At 39.5% G+C, this 23409-nt stretch overlaps 1 protein-coding gene across 10 annotated transcripts in view; it reads right to left on the bottom strand.

Moving 5' to 3' along the window:
* The window catches only part of syngap1b (synaptic Ras GTPase activating protein 1b), a 186565-nt gene that overhangs the window by 19100 nt on the left and 144056 nt on the right, over nt 1–23409 (bottom strand). For 5 of the 10 annotated variants that reach the window (XM_022199611.2, XM_022199605.2, XM_022199610.2 and 2 more), the window contains 10 exons: nt 20420–20564; nt 19695–19931; nt 18358–18559; nt 16641–16843; nt 15754–15955; nt 14779–15414; nt 12218–12652; nt 11704–11874; nt 11126–11337; nt 5903–5975 (listed from right to left, as the gene is read on the bottom strand). In XM_022199611.2, coding sequence (XP_022055303.1) covers nt 5903–5975; nt 11126–11337; nt 11704–11874; nt 12218–12652; nt 14779–15414; nt 15754–15955; nt 16641–16843; nt 18358–18559; nt 19695–19931; nt 20420–20564 — 2516 coding nt within the window. Of the gene's footprint in view, nt 1–5902; nt 5976–7057; nt 10047–11125; nt 11338–11703; nt 11875–12217; nt 12653–14778; nt 15415–15753; nt 15956–16640; nt 16844–18357; nt 18560–19694; nt 19932–20419; nt 20565–23409 lie in introns of those variants that run through there. The other 5 variants (XM_051957180.1, XM_051957181.1, XM_022199607.2 and 2 more) reach the window with 4 other exon arrangements.

Raw genomic sequence — 23409 nt, 5'->3', positions numbered from 1 at the left:
TCTAAAAACAATCTCCATTCAGCAGGACTATAGTAAGGTACGCCCAGTTCTTTGAGAAGCCCTGGGATGGCAGTAAACAAACTGCCTGTCTTCTGAAAAGAAGCTCACAAAAAGCTGGTCACGCTTTCTGAAATATACTTTAACAGAGTGATCAACAAGATTTCTGCCTTGTAATCTTGATGCCAAAAGCTCTGCTGCTTTCTTTGAAAGACCTAAATCCCGCACTAAATCATTCAGTTCAGCCTGGGGAAGAGGTTTACGCAAGTTCACATTTGTACAATTTCATTAACCTCAAATTGCATACAAACTAGAGCTTGTAGAGAAAAACTAATTTCAGATTTGAAATCAGCGCCTAAAACTCCTTCAGAATCAGTTAAAATATCCAATGCAACTCAAAGTTAGTGAAAAAGTGTTCCCCTGTGTTATCATTAGTGAAGCATCGGTGTATCAGCAGCATGATACTGTTGTAGCTGCTGCACATGGAGCTACTTTAAACTACTTTGAAACCAGTTTCATATACCGGAACACAGAAAATCATAGTACAGAAAATCGCAGATAAATCTGGTGCCTAAAAAAGAAGGAAAAACTAACTTTGGATACACAAATCAGTGCAACCATGGATAGAAGGAGAGAAGTCAGAAATGTGTATTGTGCAGGACAGTGTTAGCCATAAACCTTTGAAAAATAAAAAAGAAAGTTGAATTATTTTTGCTTATTTATTTCACAAAAAAATAACTACAGCTGTACAACATACTGCCAAGTACTCACAGGTGCTACCAACACTGAAAAAAATGTGTTTACATACCATAGACATTTTACTACCAACATTTTTAATCCGTTTCTACACTTTTCTCATATCTGCTCTGTGGAAACAAAGAAACACAGCCTGCAGTTCACTGAATTTTTGAGCGCCCTGAATCTGGTGCTCACCGTCTATTGTTTAGTTACATTATAGAATGAAGACATTTTGACTAAATATTCGGATTTTAAGCTGTAATTTGGTTATTTTTCCTGTGGGAACTACAGGTCACACATGATATGTTCAACTACTGTGAGAATCTAGTGATTCTTTTGTTGTTTTTACAGTTTCTGGTATCAATACTTGGTGTTATTTTTTTGGTGATTTTCTCTAAAACAACGTCCCTTTCAAACTTACTGGGAGGTACGGTATAAGAGTAAAGAGAGTCAAAAAGTAATAAATTACTTTACATCTTTAGTTCCTGTACAAAGTAATTTATTACACTACCAGACAAATTTCTTTTACGCCACTCACCATATCCTGAGATAAACTCTTCAGTTGTCAGTTAATAATACAACATCAGACCTTACATATGTCAACATATTAACACAAATCCTCATCCTCATAAGAAGCACACAATCAGGATCTGTCTTTTATGCTTTTTAATAAAGTGCTGCCATAACGCCGATGGCAAATTTAGTGAAAAACAGGGACAAATAATGCCACAGAAAAACACTGTGGTTAAAACCAGGCTTAGTTGCATGTCTAAAAGATTCAGCGTGGTACAATTAATAAGTAACTGAAAAATCATTACCGAATTAATATGTTACATTACTGCCTTAAAGACAATTGTAAGGTGATTACAGTAATTTGTGACCTCCTCACACGACACATCATGCATAACTGGTGTCTAATCTGCAAGATTGATGACATTTTTAGTGTAAATGATGAAATTTTAGCACAGAAAAGCACATCCTAACTTGGAGAACACAATAAGCATTACCTCAGCTACGCATTAGAATTTACTAATTTAGCACCTATGACTGAGAGCATGTTGTTATTAAGTCATTGCACTGGATATTTGGTTGTTGTGAGCGGTGAAAGGTAAACTCATACAAGTCTACTTTTGTCCGTATTCATCATCTAAAAGCAGGATGAACATGTGAACACGCTATATAAATGTTTAAAAGCCGGCGCCAAACAGAAAAAGCTTTACATGAGTTAGGAATTCTAAATAGCGAAGCTGAGTGTGTGGGGAATTTGAAGTAAGCCTTGAGCACCTGTTAGCACGGAGGTGGATAACAGAAGTAACCACGTATGAAGTTGTCAGAAAACTTTTGTTGTGATTATACATGCATAATTATGTATTTTCAGTCTGAGAGAACGGTGTTTATTGCTGACAAAGAACATGACTCACTATGATTCACTGAGTCTCTGAAAGTCCTGGATCTTAGTTTTATCTATTTATTTTTGGTACAATCCGCACTAAATCAACTTCCACATCGTTAAGCCCTTAATTTCCTACATTTCATGACACTCTCTTTATTGTGTAACACTGCAAATGTTATCCATCTGGTGCCCACATCGGTGTGCAGAAATATTTGCAAATACTATAAAAAGAACTCAGCCTAAAACAAATCACAGGTTAGATGAGCAACTAACACAGAAACCTTTATGTCGTAGAGATGCATTGCATTGAAATACTGAAGCAGTTCTGGTAAAGACGTGTATTTTCTCTAAACGTATAGCCTTGTGGGTTTTCTAAGAATATATCATTGTCACATTAGCTGTAATAATGACCATCAGTGTGACACACTGAAGCTTCTATCAGCATTTCCATCTCGTCATGTGTTATTTTTTCCCTCTCTGCTGCTTTGAAGGGACACTAGAAATCGACTGTCTGGCTTTACTTTGATTTTTCATGCAATTAAATGAGGAAAATTCGAAAAAGAAACATATCAAGTGGGGCTACTGTTGGAAAGCATTACAATATGTCAGATCACCTCACATGGTTGTGAAAAAACTCCACACATTGCACCAGTATAAGGGGAAATGCACGTAATGCATTTAAATTAGTCAAAGCAGGGGCTAAAATGCATTATTTGATTCTAATCGTGTGAAATTAGCAGCTTAACATCTCATTCCTGCTGCAGGTTAGACCTCGCAACACAGACATGAGATGCATGTTTTAGGTGATTTACTCTTTCATATATTTTTATCTGATGTCTGCTGCATTAAAACATCTATAAATCTGCTTAGAAATCATAAGAGAAAAATATTAGTTATAGCTTCAAAACTTGTTTGAGAAAAACCACATTTTAAAGCTGACTTCGGTCTAAACACAATGTACTTACAGCTATATGCACTTTCACTTAAAATGGGACCTGCTGATGGCTGATTCAGATTCTTTTCATGGCAAAAAAAAAATACACTAAACATGCGACTTGAGTTGTTGCGCCCGAATCAGTTGCAGCATTATACTACCTGTCAACAGCCCCCTAAGCATTATGGGAACCATCAAGGATTGTTAAAGACTTTAAAACACAGTAACCGACATGGCAGCCAATCAGAAAAGACATTTAAGTTTATTGCAGTAATGATGAAATTCAGGGTTTTTTAAATTTGAAATTAAGTCAGTTCTGTAAAAAAACACCTCGTCAAAGGTTCCATCTGTTCAGTTGCTACTGTCTGTGTTGGATGGAACAATATCTAAAAGACGTGGAAACACAGAGTCAGAGGCTTCAGCATCAGAGGCCTCTGTCCTAAATGTTTTGTTAGTATTTTAATCATCATTTTTATTATCCTCATGGCATATTCTTTAAAAGACAAAATTCAAATCACTACATTTTATATAGTTTCCCTGAAGTCAACTTTTGGATCCCAAACACTGCTGCTCAGTGCAGCACTAAGTTGTCCATGAGGCAGCATATTCAGTGTGATTATTATTAGTTAATTATTTGGGACCATGTGTTATGAACCTTGGGTAAATGTTTTCCCCTCAGCAGCACCTGCATTTATTCTCCTGGGCAATTTACCAATAAATGAAATTATTATTAATACTTCTAATGAGTATTAATAAGCTTTAAGACACACCGGTCTCACTCTTACTGGTCTCAGAAGATTGTGTCACAAGGTTTAATTTTCCCAGGCACACCTTCAAATATGTTTCTAACTCTGTACATCATCATAAATAAAACTGATTATTAGGCACACAGTTGAACTGCTGGCTCTGCTAGCTTGTGGAACATGGACTGAGCAAAGATAGAAAGTGAGATGACCACATTTTATGTTTATTTTACTCAACTAATGGGAGGAAATGTGCATTTAAGAGGTTAAAATCCAAAGACTTGTTCTGTACAAAGTCACCAGAATGAAAAATGACCCCCATCTCTTTTAAATGCCATCACATTTAACACAGAAAGTGCAGTATTTTTAAGGTTACAAAAATTAAACTATATTGACGATGACTGGGAAGATTTGGGGCTCTGTTAGGGTAACTTAGTCTCAGTCAGATCTTCAACCCTGGTGACCAGATTTGGAAATGTACTCAAGTAATGCACTTAGGTACAATTTTGAAGTAGCTGCACCATTTTACGTCCGTTTGTGTTTGTACTCCACTACATTTTTAGAGGTAAAAATGTCCCTTAAGTTTGTCTAATGGATTTACAACAATGCAGATTCAGCTCAATAGAATAGCATATATGAGGAGGAGGACTACTGCCTGCCAACATTTATCAGTTACTGTGACACATTTCATTCATAATAATGGCCTAAAGACAGTCAACCGTGCAACCATACTCTATTACATATTAAGATAGCCAAAGTATGCTTTGTTACATGTACACTATTAATGTTCCTCTTTTATGTTTTCTGTCTTTTGTGTCTGTTATATACTGAGAGACTATTACAGATAATATGAATTTGTGAATTGGCTGAACTGGCACATTTAGTGAAACATATGTTATTGTGCACAGTTCTTTTAATCTTATCCAAATGAATGAAAACATGCATACATTTTGATGAAATTGTTATTGTAACTTGAGATAATTAGCGCCGTTTTTACAAGCTGCAGCAACATTAAAGGCATACGCATCAATGCAACAGTAATTATGATCTGGCTGTATATTTTATAATATATCAGATAGGCCACTCTGCAGAAAGACTCACTTTAAGTGCTATTGTATCCAAATAAAATATCTACTTTCTTTACACCTATTTTGGCCTCATAGTTTTATAGCTGTTACTGAATTTGAGGATGGTTTTTGAGGTAGGAATAAAATTTAAAAAACAGTAGAAGACTTAAGGGAGAAAGTTGCATTTCTGCACTGCATTATTGCTACTTTATTTACATAAAACATTCTTCTAGCACTACTGCCGTTCATTATCAAGACAAAAAAGCGGATTATTTCAGTGAGAACATGAGAGTGTCTGTTGTAATTAACAGAAACTGATGTCCAGTGCATGAGTGAGCGGTTGCTCTCATTACCTCTTCCATTCATGGCAACACAAACACACATATATAGAGATATATGTATGTCCACACACACACAAACACACACACACACACACACACACACACACACACACACACACACACTATATTTACAGCATGACTCATGCTCGAAGGTGGGCCAGTTTAATTTGACAGGATAAGCAAAGGGGTGGGCTGAGAGCATGAAATGAAAAGCACTGAGGAAAAGAAGCTCCTGAAGACATAGCAGCAGCACCACCACCACTCAGCATACTGCACAGTAAGATCTGGGGCTCAGCTGTTCAATAACCCGCTTCTACGTTGTCTGGTTCGAGGAGTTTTAACCCCGACATGCTCGGCAGAAACAACTACAGAACTGGCAACATCATCACAGACCCAGATATGCTCACAAACCCAGCTAGAGTCAGACATCTCAGATAGCTTGAGCTGAGGAATGCAAACAGCAGCACTCTTTGATCATCAAAGCTCCCTGGTATGTTGGCAGGACAGATGGCAGTCAAACCCAAAACACAGGGGACAGGTCAGGGACAGGGCAAGACAATCAGAAGGGCCACATACACACAGCAGACAAGATCATAACAATAGCAGGGAGAGAAGAGAGGTAGAAGGGGGAGAGAAGATAGCACGGGCCACCGTACGGACTCGACGAGAGAAGAAGCAGTCTCACAGACCTGATCAGCGAAAATCCTGGTTTTTGGCTCAAGAATGGCTCCTCCCCTTATCTCATCCTCCACAGCCATGAGTCTTTGAAGCAGAGAGAGGGAGAAAGAGAGAGAGGGGGGAGAGAGAGAGGGAGGGGTGACAGAGAGAGAGGGAGTATTATGAATTCAAGATTAACAAGATGTTGAGCAGGTGCATCTCCAACATCTGGCTCAACAACACCACAGCGATAAGACGCAGCTTTAGCTGAATCCCAAACCCCTGACAGGGGCTGCGCAATCTTTTAAGCCATTGTAAATGTTGAGCAGCAGTAACCTAAGCCATGCTTTATGAGGCACTGCCAATTTTCACTGGTAGAGTATTTTCTCCTCTCCGCCCCATGGGATTTATCAAAGCATTTTTGCCCAATTTGAGGTGTTTTCCAAGTGCAATCAGGGCCAACTATGGGCAATTATGCTGGGCTATGTGAAGTGAATGGTTCAGCAACAGATCCCAATCATCCCCAGGGAATTGCCCGTCTTACATAACACAGACTGACCAAGGAATGGGTGGAAAATCCTTTGACTAATCATTTCAAAGACGCCGCTCGCAGATATGAGCGAGCGGATTGCTGCAGTTTTCATGAGCCAGCGGACAGTGCAGGTTTCCCAGCTCTCGTGATTATCCAAGTGCCAGGGATTCACTCCAGATTGGGTCATTCAGCCATCTTTCTCGCACAGTTACAACTGTGAATATTGTTACTTGGTGATAAATGCCAAATAGAAGTTACTTTGAATAGAAAAAAAGCCTTCTTCACATGATAACTTCCTTTGTGTTCATGACTTTCAGTTGACACTGACAGCAGCACAATAAATATCCCTGAAACTTGCTGAAATGAAATAAGTTTGCTGAAATATTATCCCTTCATAACAATACACGAAGGAGTGCAAATTTATGTCACTTTGTCTCGGTAAAATGAGCAGAAAGATTGCCACTCGTGCATTCACTAAGCAACTAATCCAATCAAATAGCTGACAGGAACATTTAATTGCCACCGTGTTTCAATGCAGCACCAATCAAGTCACACTGTGTCACTCAAGGCGAACTTTTCCAGAACATTCACAACATTTTTTTTTATTAAGAACAAAGAGGCACATGTTCGACAATAAAGAACGAAAATTCACAGGTGAAGTTTCAAACAGAAGTGTTTGGATGTTTTATTCCATAAATAATGTACAGTGTTGAGAGTTATTTTACAAAAGAAGAGAATAGGAAAAGAAAAGAGTCAATCATAAGCACAGACAGAAATATTAGCACTGTCCCAAAAAACAATGGAATGTAACATGGGTATACAGCATTAAGATTCTGACATGACTTCAAAAGGCAGACAATGATTCATGTGGGTGATATGTTACAAAAAAAAAGAAAAGAAAAGAAAAAAGTTAAGCTTTTCATATCCAGTTCAAGTAGTGTGCTTTTGAGGTCAAGTCGTACATTTAGTCAAAACAATGCGTGTATCTACCAACATGAGGTCACAATGTCTGAATATTTTGCTACAGAGAAAAAAGGCAAGAGACAAAGGTGTCAAATAGGATGCAAAGTCAATGGAAAGACAGACCTGGATCAAAGAGCAACTGCAAATACTTTCTCTTTTTTATGCCAACATGTAGTAGAATTCTTTGATTGGAAACCTACCTCTCAATTGGCGTTGATGCATCAGAGCCATCTGGTTAAAGCAAGAATTATTTGCAACTATTTGACACAGGTCTGCATAGAAGTGTATATAAACCCTTGGCTGTTGCTACAAGCCATGTCAATCACACACACATCAAGCCATCACCACTATGAATTCATTTGCAAGATTTAAACAGAAGTTTTTTGCCGTAGTACAATCTATACAGCCTATCAATGTATTTTTGCTACAAAAGAGGCAGCTATACTGACACCAGAATTAATTCTATATTTCTGGAGAGGGAAAAACAAAATAATATGGTTTCCCTTTGAATAATGATAATATTTAAATCAAACTGTAACTGCATAAGTTCAATGACAGTACTGTCTAACTTTCTTAAACGACTATTCTGATCACCATGTCACTGGACACCACCAATGACGGACTGCAGGTCAAAAGTCATACCAAGCATATACAGCAAAATCATACAGAGAAGAAAATCATTTTAATTAATAAATAAATGCAGTTAAAATGCAGATAATATTCACAAACACCATACACATAAGCCTAAAACAAGGTAAGAACTTAAGAAACACACTTTGCAGAACATACGGTTGTCAAAGAGTCATGTCATCGTTATCATGATGTCTCTTGGTATTTTTGCACTTTACAGTATTCCAGGTCTTTATTTTTCTCTGTTTAGATACTGATGGATGGCACCTGGTAAAAGATTTTGGCAGGAAGTCACTGTTTCTTTATGTACACACAATATACCTCATCAGGATCCTGCGTGTGCATTTGCACAAACAGCACATGTAGACATATTGTATCTATTATTGCGCTTCTCCTGCTAAAAAGTTAGCTATTGCATGGTTAAAATAGTTTCACTCTCAATAGACTTCATATATACTTCATATAATATTATTGTTATGGCTCTTGCATCACTGAATTTAATATGCTATGGATTATAGTTAAAAATAGATTATTACTATAACAGGTGCAATTAAGACCATTAAATTTTTTTCCCCCTCGCCTCCAAACTCTAACAGAAGTCTGTTCAGCTCACAGCAAACAGCTCGGGGAAGATAAATAGTTTCATTCATATTTATAATTAAAATGTTTTGACAAAAAAATAGGAGAGCCTGTAGCCAACTAATAAGATCACTACTCTTAAGAAAAAAATAGAGATATGAGTGCGACAGGTAAAGTGGATTCAGTGTTCCAGTAGATTTAACCTAACATGACCTAAAACTCAATATGTGGCTTTGGTTTAAATTAGATTGTTGAAAACAGAAAGTGTACCTGGTCTAATGACAGATATTAGATTTGCTCTGAGCTTAAGGTAAAGTTTATGCACAGAACATTAAGGCTTCTCTGAAAGAAAATCTCCAAACACGACGCTGAGTGTTCTAGTTCTGCAGATAGAGATTTTTTTCAAGCCTACACAGGAGCCACGAGGATCGAAATCACATACGCTCCTTTTGCAGAACCTGAGCTCACGTTTGCATCAACATGATATATCTGAAAATTTAAAATAAAAGTCAATTTAAGATGAAACGTAACAAAAGGCTATGGTTGCACTTGTTATTTCACTAAGATTCTGGAGTCCAGTCAATCCAGCAGGATGGCCTGAGACGATACTTCTTGGCATCCACACTCTCTGTGCTCTTTGCATTGCTCGGGTGTGCATTAAAATTCACATATGTCCAGATGATGCACAAGTTCTCACAATGCCCTTCGTGACATGGTCTGGCTCAGTGAATTGTGAGTAAAACTGACTCGGAAGCATCCAGATCTGCTACTAAATTCATCCTTGTGTGGTCAGACGATGGAGGTCACACAAGCTACAAGTGTAAGCCTTGAAAATATCCTGCACACTTTATGCTTTATGTGTGCAGCAGATTTGTTGCATTGAGTTTAAGTAATTGGTGGTTTTGCTTTAAGTGCTCTGACAAAGTGTCTGTATTGTGTGGCATAACTCCTCCATGCCTTTACGCTTGAATCTTCAGCATTCATGAACGGATTCAAGCTCCGTTTGTGACGCTCTTCCCTCTTCATATTACACCATAGAGTCTTATGTATGTAAAAAAGGAGAGAAGAATTAGTCCCCGTGTTCACTCGATAGAAAGAAGCATCAATGTCCTTCAGTGAACACGGTTCACCTTGGTTTAAAATGGAAGAGCTAATATTAAACCAATGTCTTCCACAGTCCTGTGCCTGAAGGTCCAAAATAATTCTTTGAGTTGCTTTAAAAAGTGCAGACATGTTTCTGAAGTTATCAAATTTTCACTCCTCTTGTGCTTTTACAGTGCAATCAACTGGAAATTATGCTAAAGATCCCAAAATCCAGTTAGGAGCAGAACTGTTCGTAAAAATGGCTGATGGTAAGTGCAACAGCACAGGATACGGGAGGATGTTTTTAAACGATGGTTTTATATACAAGGTTAGAGATGGTTTCCCATAAAAGATGAGCAGGACTCTGTCTTCATTCCATGTCTTCTTTCCTGGAGTGGATTAGAAGTGGCAATATTCTCTGTCACAGATATCCACCCTTCAGTTGCAGACCATAGACTATTACAAGATGAGAAAATATTCTACCTTTTTCCCTATAGAGCCTTTTAACTGAGTTATTTTCACAATAAAAAACATGAAACTAAATATGAGCAGCATTGCTAATGTGCAGTCACAAGTAAAATTGCACAAGGAATCCTTCCAACGCAGCAAATATTTGGCTTCTGTGCCTGAATACAGCTGAGACTCAATCAATATTCCACTGCTTTCCCATGAACTACTTAATTTGTGAGTGATCAATAAAAACTAAAGAGTTCACTCAAAAAGTGCCCCATTACAATTTCACACAAGCACTCAATAAATTAGGACTCAGCTGGAGTCCTCCGCAGTCGTCCAAATAGGATGCTCTTGAATAACAAGTAAACCATGTTGTGAGGTTATGACAGGAGATTTGCTACAACAAGAGCTCAGAGGACAATCGACGGCTCTTTTGTCCAGCTTAACTCAGCTGAAAAGAACCAGCCACCATGGGGAGATGCACTGAATGCTTATCCAAGAAGATATAGATCTCTGTCCTCCATATTATACTCTCTCATTTAATTTGTCACTCATTACATGTCTGCGGCTTTGGCTTGCAATATACAGCTCCCTTCCTTCCTCCCAGGACTACAGTACTTAATGAAACCAACCTCCTACCCTGCAATATTCTCTGCAAGATAACAACCTCCAGTAAAGAGAGTGTTATTCCAGTATGCAATATATGTATTTTAAGGAAAAGCTGCTTCAATTCATGCATCATCTTGTTAAGTAGATTTCAATATGCTAAAGTTGTACTGTGTCAATCTGGCTTCAGCTCTTAACACCTCATTTTAATTAGTACTATCAATCAGAATATTAGAGAATATGCCACTTTTTCCACATATATTGGAATAAAACGTAAATAGTCTATTCACCAAAGGCGCTTCAATAAACAAAAAATGAAGAATGTGGACTGCCCATCGCCTCCCTGTAAAAGATCACATGATGTCTTAGCTGTCTTTTGCCCTCCATCCCAACAACAGACTCCATTTACCTGCTAATTATTCCTTTAATTTGGGAGTCTTTCTCCACTTGCTGTTGCCGTAGCCTCCTCTCACTGTCCTCGAGTCGATTCTGGTACTGTAGGAGGATCTTATTGGTCTGCTGCTCCTGTGTGAGGAGCCTCCGCTCGTACTCCTCCAGCTTTTTGTGAGACATCATCAGGCGCTCCTTCAGGGAGTTGATCTCCTCCTCATACTCCCGTACCTGACACAGAGAAATGGAGATGATATGAAATTAGATGTGTGCATTGCTGGGTCAGTGCCCCGGTTTCTCGGTCATTTCAGCGGCCAATAGATTTCCAAATGCTTTATCAACATTTAGACAAACTATAAAGTGGAAAATTGATGCTTTACATGAAGGCAGAGGCACAAGCAAAAATACCAAAGTGCAAAAAAGTGTAAAAGATATCAGAAATTTGGCAGATGGCTGTTGTTTCTCACAGTGTTTGTGACCCCTGGTCGTTTGTGTTACAAGACCAGATCTGAATGCCATCTGCTCAGCAATGACAGACGTGACTCAGTACTCCTCTGTATTATACTAACATGTTTTTCCTTGAAAAGTGATACATACCCTGTCCATGCGTGACTCATCCATGCTCTTTGAGTACTCCTTAAGTTTGAAATCCTCACGGTCAATCCGTGAACTCTCAATGTCAGCCGACAGATGAGGCATGTTGGACACCCAGGCCACTGTTCGCTCATTGGCTGAAGGAGGATTGAGGGTGGATGGAGATTGGGAGCCCTAGGAAGAAAGGCCAGCACACTGAATATGAGAACATGAGTTCTTAATCTTAAGTGGATGAAAGTCACTTTCATAACAAGCAACTTTGTACAGGATTTTATCCAAAGTGCCCGAGAGTTAGATGAGCTCCTACATTTGGAGCCTGGCTGGCCCCTGGTGGGACTCAAGCTCTTAATCCTGAGCTACAGTACCACGCTGCACTAAATGAGCTCCACACACACAATTAGGAACCATATACAGCAACTGACATCTTACATATCCCTGATAATAGCTGTGTGCACAGGTGCTAACAGAAAGAAAAGCCTAAAGAGTGAAGGATTAGTCCAGAGTGTGCAGATGTTACCTGTTTGCTCATGGTGGGTTTGAGCAGGTGCTGTTGCTGAGACTGTTGTGGTGACTGCTGAGTGCTCTGACTGGTGGTTCCCTGCGGACTCTGGCTTTCCCTGACAGAGCTCTGCTGGTGGGGCAGGCCCGGGGCAGTGTTGTCTTTGACGGACAGCTGCCGGGGCCCGTGCTGCCTGCCGCCGTAGCCCGACTCCGGTGACTGGAGGAGGTTCCCGCTCTGAGGCCGTGTTTTAGCAGGAGCAGCAGGTGCAGCGGCTGCACTGACGGACAGCTGGTGGGAGGTCTGGGACTTCATGCGCTGGGTGGGAGGTGGGGCAACAGAACTCTGGCGCATAGGTTGGACTGTGGAGGGAGGTGTGGTCGCCAGGGAGGAATGGGAGGTTCCTGTCTGGGAGGTCATGCCCATCATTTGTTGTTGCTGTTGGAGATTATCCTAAGAAAGGAAACAAGGACATAATAAATGAACATTTTCATTCCTTGTTTCATTTGCTTACCAAATACATATTCAGACTGAAAACATCCCTCCCTTAAGAAAATGCTGGGATGATAAAGTGTGTTGCCTTGGTACAGGTGAGACAATGAAATAGTATCCAAGAAGTTTAGTTTGAGTGACGGGTTGATAAAGTCTTTTTAGATTATAAAACTTCATCTTCTGGCATGACAGTCATGAGGTAACAGTGGAAATGCAGAATATACACCGAGAATGTATCTTGCTGGGCTAAAGCTTGATTTCTAACTCTATGTTATTTATTTTATGCTGTAGGTACAGCATGTATCCTGCACTGCACCCAGCGCCATGAGGCTCCATATAATGGCACTTGTGCGACACAGAGCTGGTGTCAAAAATATGGGGCACTAATGGAAATGTAGGCTGCTTTTGTGTGTGCTGTTGTTGTTGTTGTGCTTTTGCCGGCACTCCAGAAGAGAAAGCAGTCATAGTGGAATGCAGTAGAGTAAAACCAGGAAATTAAAATAATGGATTGATGTCAGATTGCTAGGCCTCTTGCAATTGGTATAGTAAGCAGTGCTTTAAAAATGTATGTATTTTTTGTATGATACCAAAAGGACCCGTCACCTTTTTTTGGTTCAAAGAAACTTTTAAACCAATCAGCATTCGATTTATAGCATCATCTAGGGGCGGCAAGTGGCTGGCTTGCTGCAAGTTTGTTGCTTTAATTTCCAAAATCCTTCACTCTGCATACACAAAGAGCGACCATGCAAATAAAACTCAATAAGGAATCATAAATCTGCATTAGAGCATCCCACTGCTAGATGACTGCACTGCTTTCTAGCAATAGCTAAGCTTGGTTCTATTTATTTATTTATTTTTTTCAGAAAAACCATGTTTTTGGCGACAGCCCTCTGCAATAATGGCCCTGCCAAATCCATAGTGTCACAACTGAAGAATGAAGAAGCACATTTTTCTTTCACACAGCGCTAAAGCTGCTCTGATTATGTCCGCAGCCTGTGAGGTCCAGTTTTAACATGTCCATTTTCTCCCCATGTTTTCTGCCAAACTGCTGTTCATTAACTGCAGCTAATGATTTCCATTTCAGATTTATCTGCCATGTTTTTCTAAACCAATAGAATAATCATGTGAGCTACAAAATATCTAAGAATGGTGAGAAAATGCTGAACACAAATTCTTCCTCAAGAATGTTTTTTGTTCAAAGTCTCAAAATTGATCATATCAGGCAAAGACGAGAAGAAAATTCTTAGGGTCAAGACAGCAGTGTGAGGAAATGTTACGCTATTTTGATTCTAAAGTAGTAGGAGGCTCATTTTTGGATGACTAATAACAGAGCCTGTCAGCACCAGTGTCAAATGAAAGTCAAAAGAGAAATAAAAAAAATACCTCATTCACATAAATTTTCTACAAACTCATAAGTTCTGAAATAAATAATCGACTGTCAACAATTTTGATAATCAATAATCATTTACGATCGTGATGAAAAAAGTAAACATTTATTGTTCTCACTCGTCCAATTGTTTCATTTAAAGGGGAACTTCGGTTTTTTTCAACCTGGGGTCTGCTTTCATTTGTCATTTCATACATGTTTGTGATGGAGAAATGAATTTTCGACATAGCTCCAGTATTTAGCCAGGCAGGCAGCTTCGCAGTTCAGCTAGCGAAAAGTATGGGGCAACTTGCCCCCCCCGCATCAAAGTCCGCCCTAACGTGCTTTTATCCCCACACTGACCGGCTCAGATAGTCTCAACGAGTGTCCCACAACATACTAGAGATGAGAAGTGAACAAAAACCTCCACATTACCTGGCGATCGCTCTTTGTTGTGGTCTGTATCCAAATCTCAGGACGCTAGAAAGCAAACCATGTTCCGAAATCGCGCGATAGCTCGCGCCAAAACCGGTGTTCCCCTTTAAGTTGTTCTGAAGTTAGCATGTTTGGACAAAACAAGTCCAATGGATGTGTGATGACTTATCATTTAATGCTATATAATATCAGTTTATAATGCCAAATAGATTATTTTCACACACACATAAAAGTCTTCATATAGTAACTTTAGGACATTACAGAACCTCAATGAACATATATTTACCTGCACATGCATGGACATCTGCCGGCGTCCATAGTCAGCCCTGCTGTAGTCGTCACTGTAGCTGTGAGAGTGGATGATGCTGGGTTGGCCCAGGTGACTGTCCCTGGTCCTGAGAGTGGACAGATCCTCACTGCGAGAGAACCCCCCATGGGCGAACTGTGGGATGTAGGACTGGTGAGAGGGTTCAGGCTCTGGGGCCAGGAGAAGGGGTGCTGGAGGTTGAGCCCGGCTGTGCTGGTGATGGAGCTGTTGCTGTTGAGGCCCATCAGCAGTCGCCAGATGAAAGAGGGGATTCTGGAAGGAAAGCGGGTAGCGCATGGCGGCGGCCTGCTGTTGCTGCTGCTGGGATAGCGAGTCGGTGGTGGTGCCCATCTGGCTCAGCTGGCTCAGCCGGAGGCCGCCGGACATGCTGGAGCCGCCAGAGCCAGCTGACAACCTCCCACCGGCCCGCAGCTGGCTGCTCAGGCCCGACCCCAGGCCGCCACCGCCTCCGCTGCTCAGCCCGCCGAAGCTGCCCATGCCGGCGATGGAGGCCTGGGAGGAGTTGAGCATGTCCACCGACTGCAGGTTAGACACGCTGTTCATTCGGGAATCCTGGAGGTCCATCATAGATACGCTTTTATTGACACTGAGCACCTAGATAATAAGGGATATGAGAGGCTAGTGTGCCCCCTGTTATTTTGTTATGTTGGGTGGCCACGGATGATATGGGTGAGGGTGGTGCGGGTGTTTTTACCGCGAGGCCTGCCTGGATATCGGAATGCCTCAAAGTATTTCCCAGGAAATACCGCTAGGATGAGTTGCGTGGTGAATCAGTGGAAAAAAAGCAGATGTCATGATATACTAGAGCCTCGATCACACGATGGCAGATTCTATTAAGTATGACTAACATGCACGTCATACTAACCTCACTTTGGAAAGGATAAACCTAGTGGATGGGATGATGATTCCCCAGCTCAGTGTGATAAAACTCACCTTAGGATCTGGTTCCGTGATGTCCGAGCTGCTCGTGCAGTACGCTGGGCTGGATCGGGCCAGGGGAGGGCGCGATACATAAAACATGTCTTTGGAGGATGCTCGATGAGGGTGGTCACGGTCCTGAAAACTCATCTGGGAGCGGGATGGCATGACCCCTCCGGTGGAGGTGGGGGAAGGCAAACGAGTGATATCTATAGAGCTGGAAAACAGCAGTGGGTGAGGCCAAGTGTACCTGAAGATGCTAGGTAATATAATTCAATACTATTACCCCCATTTAATATAATTTAATGACAGTCCAAATTTACACAAAACATCGATTGGATAAGTATTTACATAGACTTGAGAATCCTGTTTCTGTATGCGCAAACATCACATACGGATTTCAGAAACTTGGATAAGCCTCACAGACTACCGGCACTGGCGCAGCTTCAGCAAAGTGACGAACACAAACACAAACCAAGCGAAATTAGCCACAGCTGCCCAGTTTGCAGACTTTGGCTACTCTCATCTACAACAAATCTGGTGCACATATTCTCATTTCTTCTGCTCTCATTAAGGGTTCAACATCCTTGTAAATGCCATATCCAAAATATGATTAATACTGATATAAGCCTCAAAGCTGGGACACTGGTGCGCCTTCAAACACAATCATTGTTTTAGAATTCTTAATCTTTCATGTTTTGTATCTCAAGTCTTAAAATTGTAAGTAGCATTTGCAGCAGTCTGATAAACCTACAGCAATAAAAAGTATCATCTCTCGGATAGCATCTCACTCAGTTTCTCACCTAATATTGCACAAAAACAGCAACAGAGAAATGAAGTATTATCATTTGACTTTGAAGTTATTTGAAGCAGAAAGCAGTTAATGTTATAATCGTCTCTACCTATTAAGATCCCTCATCATGAGATTTTGGAACTCCGATGAGATGCCCCTGTTGAAGCTTGGCCGTGACAGCAGCCTGTCCGTTTGTCTCTCCTGCACTCTGTCCGTTTGATGGCTCGGCTGCCTCTGAAGATGAGGGTTACGCAAGGCCATACTGATGTCATTCAGGAGGCGAGGCAAAGGACCCAGCTTGATGATGGCGTCCTGTGGTTAAAGGAAAAAAAAAAAAACAGCGCTTTGCTGCAGATTTATAGCAGAATTAATTTTTTGTGTTATCTAATGTAAGTGCTTCATTAAAATGCCATTTATCCACCACCACTCACCTGCTACTGGAAAGTTACTGACAGCTCAGGGCTGATAAATGACTTACAGTCTGATTTAGCAAAATGTTTCATTTTTCAGACCCAGTTCAGTCCTTAAATGACATATTCACTCTGAGTTTAGTTGCATGGTGATAACACCCCAAGTGGAATGAAGTTAATAGGACTTTTGTTTTCAAAAAGATACTGACCCAAATTTGGCAATTAAATCCCATTTAAACCATAATTACACTCATTATATTACCATGCAAATCTAGGAGCAGACAATGTAATACACAGTGGGATGAAAAAGTTCTGAAACTGAGGAGGTCATGTGTGCAACAAATGAGTAATAACTGTCACGAGTCAGGACAATGTGTGATACCACATTATCAACAACAGGATCTGTGCTGAACATGTAGATGTGCATTTGCTGTTTCACTATGAACCCCAAACTGCTGCAGAGAGCAGCAAGAATGATCCAACCTTCATTCAGAAGGATCATCACTGGTGACCAGAGGTAAGTCTGCAGCTACCATCCAGAGTAGAAACAACAGTTTTCACAGCGAAGAAGTGTACCAGGAGTATGCTTGCTTTTTTCTTTAACAGTCTCATGGCTGTGCACAGGAAATTAATCTCCCAGAGTTGGAATGTAAAGGCAGAGTTCTACTATAACATCTTGAGGAAGAACATTCAGCACAAATGACCTGAACTGATGGCGAGTGGGTGCTTCAGTGCATAGTTTGCCCAAGTGCAGCAAAGTGATTATGCAGAGGTTACCTTGCTACAACAACATGGCCCCCTACTTGCCTTACTTGCCAGATTTGGCTCCCTCTGACCTCTTCCTCTTGAAAGATGATAATTTGAAGGGTCACTGTTTGGACACAGTTGAGCAGGATTCAGTGCTCACTGCAGATGGTGCTTGACATGCTTATATAATGGGAAATGTTATAAGCATTGCAGGAGCACTGGGAGCGACGTATCACTGCACAAGGGGACTACTTCAATAGGGTTTATGGGCAAATTTAAATCAGGTATGTTATTTCATTTTTAAGGACACATTTCCTGAATTACCTGAGCATATTTCATATTGGTCAACGTGATTAGGAATAAAGCAATATTGTCACATGTAAACATGTAACACTGCAGTATAAGAGATATCACAAACTGAAAAAGGTGCTTCAAAAATGTCAATGTTGAATAAATAATGTCCCCAAAACAGACAGAATTGTAATACTGTACGATCAGAATTTCATTACACTATATCTGAAATTTGGTTAAAGATTAAAATTGTAGTTTATATTGAGCAAACAGTAGATAAATAGCAATTTTCTCCCATAGTTTTAACTCTATCCAACAGTATGTGACAGAAAATGACTGGAAAATATAAGAGAACAGCTGACACTCTGCTGAGCTTACCTTGCTGAGCTGAGCCATGACCTCCCAGAGGAGACTGTGCAGTATAGACAGCTCCCTGCCCAGGTCGATGTATCCCTCAAAGCCGCCTGCATTGCTGACACTGTCCAGGTTGGAGATCTCGTACAGGAACTGCTGCATTGAGCCCCACTCCATCTCTAAAAACTCATTCATGAAACACATGTACTCCTCTTTAGTGCCAAACCTACAGATGGGAGAGGAATGGAGAAAGGAGATATATATGAGGAGGGTGTAAGAGAAGCAAAGAGGAAGAAAGAAGAGAAAAAAGATGTGATCAAAACATGAATTACAAGGAAATCATAAAAATAATCAAATGTTGTTTATCATGACTTTTTACCTTTTACCCATATTTTTTTACTATGTGGTTATGATCCAAACACATCAAATTGTAACAAACACTTGTGAGTAAACTTCAGATTTTTTTGTAAGAAAAATGTTTGTCATTTTTGAAGTTTGAAGGAAAATTAGGGAACATTCTCCCTCATTGCCAAAATTGTGTGTATAGTATGTGAACAAACACCTCGGTTACTCATAGGTTCAAAATAAAAGTTCAACACTTGCTCTTACTGAGTAATGAGCATGTCTGCAGGTGTAAGCCAAGGTTCAGCTCCTGACGCAGTAATATTCACTATTTCATCAATCACAGCTTGATTTCTTTTGTTCGAAAAATGTTGAGAACATTCTGCAAAGTTCTAGTCATGTTTTCAGTGGTATATTTTTATATCATTCCACAACGTTTTTCATAAAGGCAGAATAACTAAAGACATTCCAGAAATGTTTGGTGATAATATTGTTAAGACTCTAATAACCTAATATTCTTAAAACTGAATGTTGCACTTGATAGATAAATATTCTTGAAATATTCTTTGAGCATTAGCTTAAGACATTTTCTTATCACGAATAGAACTTGTAGGGATATACTTGGGTACAAATATTCCAAATGATAAACTTTTCCTATTTGCAGACGACACTGCTCTTTTGTACTGTTGTCTTCATTGGCTTGTGTTTTTTTTTCTCTTTTGTATTATTATTTAGATACAGTTTTGAAAACAGGTAAGGGTTAAGGTTGTTATGATGAGTAATTTGGACACTGCCGAGAAGAAAAAGAAACATTTAAAAGTATTTTAACTTTAATTTTTACTGAACAAATTAACTCTTATTTGAATCCAAGAAGAAACTGGTGTCTTCTGTGCTTTAACCTTTGAAATAGAAAGGTTGACTGAACGTATTCGCACATGATGTACATTCTATGATCTAGAAGAGTGCATGCGCAGGTTAGTGAACTGTTAAAGAGGGTAAATAAAATTAAATAAACTGACTTGGAGAAGTTGGCCAGGTTTTGCACCACTTTGGCGATGAGGGTGAGTGTGCGTGACGTCTGCTCGTCAGGATATTCCTGTGTGAGGTTGAAGAGCGATGGAGACATGATGGCGGGACACAGGAAGCGCAGGAACAGAGAGCCGCTGATGAGGCGGTCGGCGATGTCTTCCCGACCCCGCTCAGCACAGCGCACTCTCCAGGAGGCAAAAACTTCCTTTAACTCTCGTGGGAACACACTGCGAAGAGGTAAAATAAAATTAAGGACGGACCAGACACCAACTGTACATGTTATGTATCTGACAGGCAGCAACTAATACCATGTGCAAAACATCAAGATGGGATACAGCTAGTATAATCAAAAAGTGATAGAAAATAAACTGGAATAAAATGCTAGAACAGGCAAAACAGGACAGCAACTTGTGAGATTATTTCTAAAAATAAAAAGATAAACATGAAAAAAAATGTGAAATATTAAGACCACTAAGAGCAGCCAAACGCCACTGAAAACATGTACATCAATGAATAAATACATTCTCAATGGAGGAAAATCTGATTAAGGCTGTCCCAAAGCTTTGGAGCTGCTAATGCAAAGGCTCAATCTCCCCTTAGAGTTTACTCATTTTCCTGTGAAGCAATCTTGAGCCACATGTACCTTTGCTACAGCAAAGAGGAATAAACACACTCCTTCTATCTTTATTTTTTTTTAAACTTGCTAACTACTTACCAATGGGAATTAACAATCTTGCAGAGTGCCAGCTCACAGCACATTCGAAGATTGGCTTGGTGGTCCGGCAGTACAGAGGGCGGTGTTCTCATGGGGTCCACTTCGCAATTTTCCTCTGACTCATACAGGGCCCTTATGAACTCCCCTGCAAGTGACATTTCATCAGGAACAAATTCAGCATTATTAATATTAAAAACAACATCCATAACTGCCTGTCACTGGAAAAAAAAATCCATTAAGGGTGAATAAAGATTTCTCAACAGTGAATTCAACAGAACAAGTGCAGCCTCAGAACAAGAACTGTGGCTGTTTGATTAAAGACAGACGACCAAAAATAAAGCTGGAAAACCAGGATGGCAAGTTTATTAGCCAACATGCTCCTCTATCTACACTGCGGCTAGAGGAAAACACTGTTTTTAGAAGCTTATTATTTTTACTGCAGCTGGCATCCTTTAAGTTGGATTATTGCCTTCTTTTGACTTTAATGATCCACTATTATCCCATTCTACTACAATCTCTAATTAGTCCGGTTGATTTAAAAAACTTTAATATCCCTTTTCTCCTCTTCCCCATGCCTCCACACTCAAGCAGATCTTTGATCACTGCCCTTCTTTCTTCTTCATATTTTTTCATAAAATCAGGCCGGTCTCTTTTGCTTGGCACTGAAAAGTTGGATGGTTCCCTATGTCAAGTTTTAAGCACCTGTAGTTGCTTTCATTGAAAAACCAAAACCAAAATGATTTCAATCAATTTTGCTCCTAGAAGGTAATCCTCAGAAATCAACAATTTACACACTCCAGATGTGTAACAACAATTATTCTCGATTGAATGATGACAAAAAAGATTCAGAAAGAGACTAAGTGGCATTCAAATCTGAAAGATGTCCATTTTTGTTCTCTCTGGCAGCACCTTTGGCAGTGATCCAAAGCGTGTGACACTAAGTACATCACTCAAGCACTGCACTTAAGCTTACCTTTGAGGCATTTGTATTTTACTCAAGATTCAGTTGTTTCCTACTTTATCCCTTCAAATATTGTATATTACACACCACAACATTTATCTGAAAGCTTTTAAAGATACATATTTGATGTATCTGATAATACAACAAGCTTTTAAACTACAACACATACTTTGAGATTAAACCAGAGTTTTCTAACCATTGCAGCTTCTAACAAAAATCAATAGTCTGCCTCGCATTTCAACAACAGTTCCACCAAGGAGTGAGTATTCCCAACAGATTTCTCATATATCTTATGTACTTTTACTTCAGTAGGGTAGATGAAACTTTACTTGTACTGATATTTTTACATTGCCTCTTTGGTAATTTTACTTATTTTGAATAGCTTTCGCACCAGTGGTGACACTGTCAGCCAGCTGGCACCTGAGCCACACATAAAAGGGGAAAGGGAATATTGCTTTCTTACTGCTGGGCGATGGAACACAGGTCACTAGATTTTGGAGGATTGTCGCCACAGACACCCAGTTTTTAATACTGTAAATGCAAGGACTTTTATGTAATTTAATCAGTATGTCACAGGCTAAATCGCTATTTTCTTTCCTCATTTGGCGATACATAATGATACGGCTGACATTTATTGAAATGAAATTCTTAGAGAGTGCCACTTTTAAAGTTCAGCAGAGCAGACTCGATCTGTGGCAAAAACCTTGGGTGTCATCATGATTTAAACCTGCATCACTGAGACGGTAAAAGTCAAACCACATCTTGCTCCTCTGATGCAAAGGAATTGAATCACGCGTTGGTGCTCTCTTGTCTGGTCTACTGCAAAGCTTTTAGAGCTGATTTTAAAATTGTATTTTCTATTTTCCAAGGCTGTGAATTGTTCAGCACCTCCAAACACTCAACTGTTTCTCCATCTATAGCCTGATCTGCTGACTTCATGTCACTGAACAACACAACCTGAAATGCACCAACAGCTCAAATAAAGAAGGACAGAGAAGCAGACCTCATTGGATCAAAAGTAGGACTGAAACTAAAGAATATTTTCAATGTCGAATTGGTGAACATTTTCTCCCTTAATTTATTAGTTGTTTGGCCTATATAAGGCCAGAAAATGCCATCAGTCTTTCTCAAAGGCCAAGATAACAAACTGTCAACATCCTAAAGATTTACATTATTTATTGTCAAAGAGGAGCAAAGAACTAAAAAAAAAATGTTCAAATTTTGGAATCAATGAATGTAGACCTTTGTTTTCAGAAATAGTTACTAAAATCAGCTCATTGATGATAAAAAATAGTTTGCAATTAATTTAATAGTCAAGTAGTACAACTAAATAAATAATCCCTGCAGCTCTCATCAGAACTATGGAACAACTGAGCAACGTTTGTAAACTCCCTCTGTTATCTACGTCTCATCTTTTTAAACTTGCTTTGAAAAAGTGTGTCTACTCAGTTTGAATACATTTTCTGAGAGTTTAATTTCCTTTAATTCAACTTCATTTAATTATTTTGAGCCCAATTTCATTTTTATTTTATTTAACCTTTATTTAATCAGTATTCTATTTAGTTTTTTGCCATGGTTAAATTAACAGATTTATTTTTTATTGCAGCTGTATTTTTATTTTTAATATATTAATAAAATTACATGTATATGTATTTTTAAGGTTTTTCACTCATAATGCATTTTTTTTCTAGTCTCCGGGATAATGGAGGTGAACATACTCATGTGTTCGAGAGATTCTAAACTTGAGTGTAACCAGACGTTATACAAAAACATCACAATATATCAAGTGAATTGCCGTCCCCTCAGAAGCTTTATCGTCTCTCTAGCTGCTTCTCATTCACACAGACATCAAGCTTGTATTGAGTCAGGATTATCACATGATTCAAGATATCATCCGACTCCACACAGCAATGCAAAAAAGACTACACAAATCTGACTGTGTGTAAGCTGGAAAATAATGAAATTCAACGACCACACCAAACTAACTCCTCAATGCAGACTGACACAAATGGGTAACAGTATCTTCAGC

This window comes from Acanthochromis polyacanthus, chromosome 12 (genome assembly GCF_021347895.1).
Source record: "Acanthochromis polyacanthus isolate Apoly-LR-REF ecotype Palm Island chromosome 12, KAUST_Apoly_ChrSc, whole genome shotgun sequence".
Taxonomy (NCBI): domain Eukaryota; kingdom Metazoa; phylum Chordata; class Actinopteri; family Pomacentridae; genus Acanthochromis; species Acanthochromis polyacanthus.
This window is presented reverse-complemented; position numbering and strand designations above follow the sequence as displayed.